This window comes from Scaptodrosophila lebanonensis, unplaced genomic scaffold (genome assembly GCF_003285725.1).
Source record: "Scaptodrosophila lebanonensis strain 11010-0011.00,11010-0021.00 unplaced genomic scaffold, SlebRS2 tig00000075-arrow-arrow-pilon, whole genome shotgun sequence".
NCBI lineage: Eukaryota > Metazoa > Arthropoda > Insecta > Diptera > Drosophilidae > Scaptodrosophila > Scaptodrosophila lebanonensis.
The window spans coordinates 1-7,041 of record NW_022060559.1 but is presented as its reverse complement, the minus strand read 5'-3'; the positions used below and the strand labels follow the sequence as shown (position 1 = coordinate 7,041).

Here is a 7,041-nt window from a genome sequence, read left to right as displayed (position 1 = left end):
CAAGCAAACGAGGCAATTAAGAAGTTTAGAAAAGTATATTTGTGGGGCAAACTTTCACAATACTGGATTGTAGTTAAACCTTAAAATGTGACTCACAGTTTAAATAAAACAAATCTTTTCTGGAAATAGAAAAATACTCATAAATATATAAGTATTCAAAACTTTATGCTTTCAATTTTTTTTTGTAGATCTAAGTTAATTTAAATCGAATTCATTGCTGCTAAAAATTACAATTTAAAGCATTTGTCTTCACTACCGTTGAGTTGTAAGTAAAGCCGAACCTACATTGAACAGAATGTATAAGCAAATAAATAAAATAATCCAATATTCATTATTTTGTATAAAATGTTCCAACATTTTATATTAGGCAGATTTTTTTAAATGCCCGGGCATGGGATATTTCCCCCCCTTTCCAGAGACCCGTTTCAAACAGTCAAAATGCATTTCGAGCTGCGATTGAAATAGATTCAGGTCTGGGGACTTCACATTGAAATCGATTATCCACTTTCCCCACTGTATTTGCCAGGAAAGGAGAGTAAGCTAATACATAAACAGGTATTAAATCTATTAAAATGCGCCCATTTCAAATGGTTTGCTTTGAATGTTGAAACCAAATCATGTGGACTGTCAACTTCAATCATAATATTTTACACAATTTGCTAGTGTGCCGAATATTTGTTTGTGACCATTTCCATATGCAGCTAATTGAAAAATATCAAATGTTGCGGAATCCGCAACAAAGCTAAGCCCACTACTGATTCTGCACGCATGTCAATTTGGCAAATTATGAGAACAACAAAGGGAATGTTCGAGCGGGTCGTCCAGTGTTCTGTGCGGGTATGTCACCAAATGGATTTGGTTTGGCACGGGTGGTTCGCGGCCCGCAGCAATTTCAGTTAATTCCCCACCAGCCGCCCTTGAGCCCCTCGCATCCCCGGAGCATCACCCGCACTGCACTTTGCGTAATTGTTGCACGCATGGAGAGCAAACAAACAATAGCGGCATCGCACGTATCGCTCCAAATCCTTACAGACATCCACAATGCATCCCGCCAATGCCGCCATCACTGACGACGTCTCCCCTACTCCCCTACTATTTCCTGCAGCCAAAGCGGCTATGTCATTTTGTGCCCTGGACGTGCCGAGGCAGCTGGACGAGCATAAATTACGCCAAAAAGTGTTTTTTTTAATTAAATTTTCGACAATTTGTTCTGTAAATGTGCGTTGGGGGTGGGGTGTGTCTGTGGAGAGGAGTTGGCCTGGGGATGGGGTTGGGGGATGAGATGATTGCACATGAATGTATTAAACAGATATGCGGGTATTTTTCGAAACATTTATTTATCGGGCTTTGTGGGTGGCTCCTGTGGCTCGGTCCATTTCCAGTCCTTCCATTTCACACAACTCTTTGCCACATCATAGTAAAGCTCATTGCTGGCGCAATGTTTGATTTGTGCGGGCTGGTCTGGAGTAGCGCCACATTGCCAGTAGGCTGAAGGATCCCAGAAATGGCGAAAGCGTTGATGGCGTTCATCGGTCGTCTTGCAGCCGGGCTCGCCGTTGTCGTCGCGAATCTGTAGCGGTCGCTGGGACATTAGAATGGATTATTCTTCTGAAAAGCAATAACAATGTGGAACTAGAGATTATTTAGAGATTATATTTAAGTGTACGACGATTCTTGGATTAATTCTACATTGCTTTCTGTATCTTAATAACATAATCACATTCTAAGCTGTATGTAATAGTTAATCAAAATGATTATTTAACATACCTATTACTTATTTTCAAAATAATAACAATTAAATTTGAATAAAGACACAAAATATTTAAAGGAAAACATGAATTGATTTAATTTTTAAAATTTTTGTAGTGCCTTTTAATCAGATTTTGCTCTCTTTAGGAAACATTCTCACCCATTCAGTAGCTAAAACGTTTTTCAAGGGTACCTTGGATGAGATCTTGTGCCTACTTATCTATTGTAGCATGCTCTATAGGATTAAAACCCGATGTTTGTGTTGGAGTTCTTGCACCAAATGCATGTCTCTTATCGCTGACAACTGGAAACTGGAAACTTGACCTCACCAATTCATTAATTTTACATTGACTTGTACACGTTGGTTATATATTATCCAAAATTAAAGTAAGCAATAGGTACATACTTGTATTTCACCAGTTTATTTCCAGGGCTTTGCAATGCCTATAAAGGAACTACAGCCTTGCAGAGCACTAGTTCAGATAATAATTTAAAAGGCAAGAACTAGATTTGACTAAAACAAACTACTAACTAACTCATACAAAAGAAGATTTAATTGTTTTAAGTTTTTTCTTTTTTCACCGTAAAATTGAGGAGCATTCGCTATATTCCTAAATTTATATTTAAACAACTTACTTAGCTTATTTATTTTAATGGGCAAAAACGAAAAATCATAAACTTAAGATGTGTCGTTACAAAGATATAAACGAAAAACATATTTCTTCCTTGACAAAAGTGTACGTACGACCGTAAAAATTCGTGAGAAGCACTTTACCCCCACATAATATTTATTTTAATTTTTCTAAGGTAGGTAGGACCTTTGTGTGCTTCAATGGCGGTCTGAAGACGCCTCGGCATTGAAGTAGACTGAAGCCCTTTGTTTAGGCTTCACGCAGTGCGTATATATATATTTCTATTACCAATTTACAGAACCACTGAAGGGTGAAGTGAACTTTCGAGATTCAGCATCAACCTATTTTATTCTTCAGATAGAAACTACACCCTTGTTCACTTAAATTTCTACTGCAATTAGCAGCTGAAGACTTGGTTCGTGGTATTTAGTACATTATTTAAAATGCTCAAATTTATTTAAACCCAATTCATATTCGTTTCGCAATTGTTTTTATTTCAGTTTGTAAACATCATAATAATTCGGAAAGCATCGAAATTCTTTAAGCGGATACTTGAGCCGGCTGGCTTGGCGGCTGCACCGTTGGGGTCCAGTACCATAGGGAGAAATGCACACATTCCTTCACATCATCCAGCCAGCCATGGGCAACTGGGACACTGGCCGAGTGCAGCAGGAACGCCTTGCTCCTGGCATATCCAGTACAGAGTCTTATTACGCAGATGACGATAATTGACAACCGACAACTCCTCCTCCGTTTGACAGCCTGGCTGACCGTGGGGTTGTCGAGGGGGACGGCGTTGACTGCCAACAGGCAGAGTACGAAAAGGTAAATGCACTTCATGTTTCACAATTCTCGAGTTTGTTTCGTTAAGACTGACCTATGCTAAACTTCTAGGGGCCATTTTATATGCTGGTGCCTGCTGGCTGATGGGTCGTATGCGTAATCTTATCAAAACAACGGAACTAACACGCGGTGCTGCTTTCCAGATAAGCTCTCCGGTTTTATGATCATCCAACCCTATTTGATGTGGTTTACCAGCACTGTTTGTTTGCAGTTTGCCATTTGTTTTGCCTTACAGGCCTAAACGTTTCCGTTGCTCATTGTTGTCTTGTTGTCAGGCCCCCGGCCAGAACGTCCAGGCAGCGTCAATGCCCGTACCCGTACCAGTGCCCATCCAACTGCTTGCATATTCATGACATCAACGCCAGCTGTAAATTATTTGCAAAGATAGCCTCGGCCCGGCCAGCCACAAACAACAACCGCACAACAGCAACAACCACAACAGCAACAACTTTGGCATTGGCAGAACTGCTAATTAATTCAAAACAGTGGCTCAAAGGCATTTTTGAGCAGAAGCGGCAACACCATCCAAATATCACCTGCCACTTTCTCCCTCTTTGCAACATTTTTTTGGCTCCTTCTGCAACAAAACGGGCCGTGTAAATGCGACCCGCTCTGGCTTTTGCCCGCCTTAGGCCATATTAGGTCTTGCACACTTGAGTAATTGCCTCGACTGCAGCGCGCACTGCATTGTCCTCCACGGCGCACATCCTTTCTGCTCCTTTCTGCCCCTTCAACATGCGCCAACAGTCGCACAGTGGCGCAGAGGGTTACAGTTTTGAACCAAATTTAATTACTTCCAGAAAACAGCTAACATCTAAAGATGGTACTATTTCGCAAAGACAAGCTATAAATATGTTTGTTTTTCTATAAATAAAATATATTTACGTATACTACGTATAATACGATATTTAATGAATACGAGGAGACATATACGCGAGAATCAAATTTTGTAAATGATGTTTTAATAGATAAATCTACAGCAGTTCTATTTATAGGAAAATTTGCAGCTATATACAACTGACTCAGTCAGATCCATCAGACCATGCCACATGGACAGCAATGAAACCGGCCAGAAGCAAGCTGAAAAACTCTTAATCTGCGGCATGCAATTATTTTTAGTTTTGAAGATAGTAGTCGGTAGGAAAAATAAACGAACTTATCAATTTTCTTCGCCTCTCAAAAAATAATGTTTATCCTTATGAAAACGTAAATATACTCGTATTTAATTCAAAGGGCTTTTCTGTTTTAACTTGAAATATAAATAATGAATGGAAATATATTAGAAAATATGTAAATTCAAATACAATAATTATAGTTATTACTAAGATAGTAGGTAACATTCTCTGATTAAAAGCAAAGATTTTCAAAATCAAAAATTGTCCATTCGATAAGACGAGTAAAAATTAAAGAAGTAAAATAAAAAACTAAAAGAATTTTTTAAGTTGAGCAGCTGCTTGTATAAAGTGAATAAAAAGTACATAAATTTTAAAATCAAACAACGAGTCTCAAAAAAAAGAGTAAAAAAAAACTGATGTAAAAATATTACTCAGCTTACACAGAACTGGTTAATTCAAATAAATATAAATCTTAACTTCGATGAAAATGATTCAAATCAATTTTTTTAGTTTTATATTTCACAAGCACTAGTATATGTATGCCATTAATTACTTTCCCGATTTCAAACTATTTCTCCGCAATATAGTATTTTTGTGACCTACTGTACTTTGAACGTTGCCTGCCCGCCTTTGTTGCGCACTTTGTGGCAAGCTGACTTGGCTTTGTTAGTTTTTGGCCATAAATTAAATCAGGTTATTAATGTGTGCCATTAAATGAAGCTACACACACAGACAGAGTCCTGGTTACGGCTCAGCCCTTGGCGAAGTACTTTGCCTCGGTGCCTGTGATTTATGTTAATTCGTGTGGCATTTTCGAAAGTATTTTGAGATTTACAAACAACTCTTGCAAATTTGTGCATCCATTTGTATTCGAATTCTTGGGGCTGAATATTCAACAAGCCAGTGTGGGAAATGCACGTGAGAGCTGCATCTAAATAGTTAGCATAGTCTTCCTTGGAATCAACTAGCATTTACTCTTCTTGCATTGGGTATTCCTTACAGCCGCAGGTAGATATTTCTCAAATAAAAAGCAGAGCAACTGTTCATAAGAGATTTCTAATAAAATCTCTACAGTTTTTAAATGAATTATTCGACTCTACCATATAATAGGACAGTCTTAATTGCCTTTAAACATTCGAAAAAAAACAGCAAACAAAAATGCGCTTTGGTGTAGTGCGATAACAAACAGTTTGTTGCAAGGCGTACTTGAAATATTATCGTTCTTTAGCTAAAAAAAAAATTACACTCAAAAGTGATGAAAAAGCAGGATTGAAGCTCTAGAATTTGAGAATATGAGAGCAGCTGAGCGTACGATTTCAGGACATTTTAAGCCACAATTTAAGCCTCTCGAGGCCGATATTTTATTTTCATGTTTTGGGACTCATTTAAGAATATATATTTTTTTTTTATTTATTATTATTTTTTTTTTTTTTTTGCTTTGCAAGCCCGAAACTTGGGCCAACTTATGTGGGCCTCGTGCTTCAAATTTTAGGTCGCTATTTTTCTTGTCAACAAAATAAGTAGCCATATAAGCAGGTTTAACTGTAAGTATATTACTTATTTATTTACATTTATGCGGTTCTACTTAACAGCTAATAACTTTATTATTTGTTGATAGATTCTATTTATTTTTATAGCTTGTTTTTCTATTCATAGTACTGCGCTCATCTGAACAAAAGTGTGTACTTTCTATGTTAACTGACTCTAGGGCAAGTTGATAAAAAAAACAATTTGTTTTTAAAATGATGATATTTGATATAAGCGACGTCAAATGATATCATTTAAATAGTATTTCCTTTGACTTTAGTTTTTAGTTAAACAAAATGCACTTTTTTCCAAAACTAAAAAAAAAACAGAAGGACAAAATTAATTTTGCATTTCCATCAATATCGCATTTCTGTCATTTTGTGAGGGCCTTGTAAATGCAATATATAAAACAATACATAAAAATGCGTAATTAAATGTGAAGCAAAAAAATATGCCATGCATGCGAAATTGTTCGGTTCACATTTTTTACCAAAGCTTTTTACGATGGCTGATCAAAATGCTTTTACATGCACATATTTCTGTCTCCACGAGTAATACTCACAAAAAGGCGCTGCAAAACGGTTCCCAAAACAAACATACAAAAAATTGTGTTTAAATTTTATTTTTGCGAAAACTTTATTTTATTTTTTTTACTATAACTCCGCGTCCGACTGACAAGCGTTGACTGGCAACTGTATAATAAAACAGCAAGGACAACAACAATGGATACAGCTTATGGCAACAGCTACAAATACACACATTCGCACATGGGTGGAGTGTGGGGGAACCCCCCCCCCCCTCCACCATTCCCCTACAAATCGGCGAAACAACTAAAAATCTTTAGTTGCCTTTTTACTTTTTAAGAATGGTTTCAATACATTCCTGAAAGCTAGCAGAACTGAGATCAGTAAATATTTTGTTTAAAAAAATAAATGGCTTTACTTTTTTAATTTATTAAACTACCAGCCTTAGGTCTTGTGCTTTAGATCACTTTCTCTCTGAAAGACCCATCATAGAGGCATAAAATGCTATATAATGAAAAAATGTTGGGAACGCCATCAGTAGTTTGGCTGCAACGTTGCTTGAAATCCCGGCTACGCCCATGTGTACGTTTGTGTGTATGTATGTATGTATGTATGTATGTATGTAGATGTTTGGAAAAACGAGCGTGGAAG

General features: G+C 37.1%; 1 protein-coding gene across 1 annotated transcript; it reads right to left on the bottom strand.

Annotated features, from left to right (window-relative positions):
* Positions 1-1,261: 1,261 nt before the first annotated feature.
* Positions 1,262-6,469, bottom strand: LOC115625637. The gene is made up of 2 exons (XM_030520766.1): positions 6,429-6,469; positions 1,262-1,608 (listed from the first exon to the last, which is right to left on the bottom strand). Exon 2 carries the CDS (start codon positions 1,589-1,591, stop codon positions 1,334-1,336), a length of 258 nt encoding a protein of 85 aa, XP_030376626.1. The 5' UTR covers positions 1,592-1,608; positions 6,429-6,469; the 3' UTR covers positions 1,262-1,333.
* Positions 6,470-7,041: the final 572 nt, after the last annotated feature.

Excerpts from the sequence above, each read along its gene's own strand:
- LOC115625637 (XM_030520766.1), bottom strand. The coding sequence starts at position 1,591 with ATGTCCCAGCGACCGCTACAGATTCGCGACGACAACGGCGAGCCCGGC.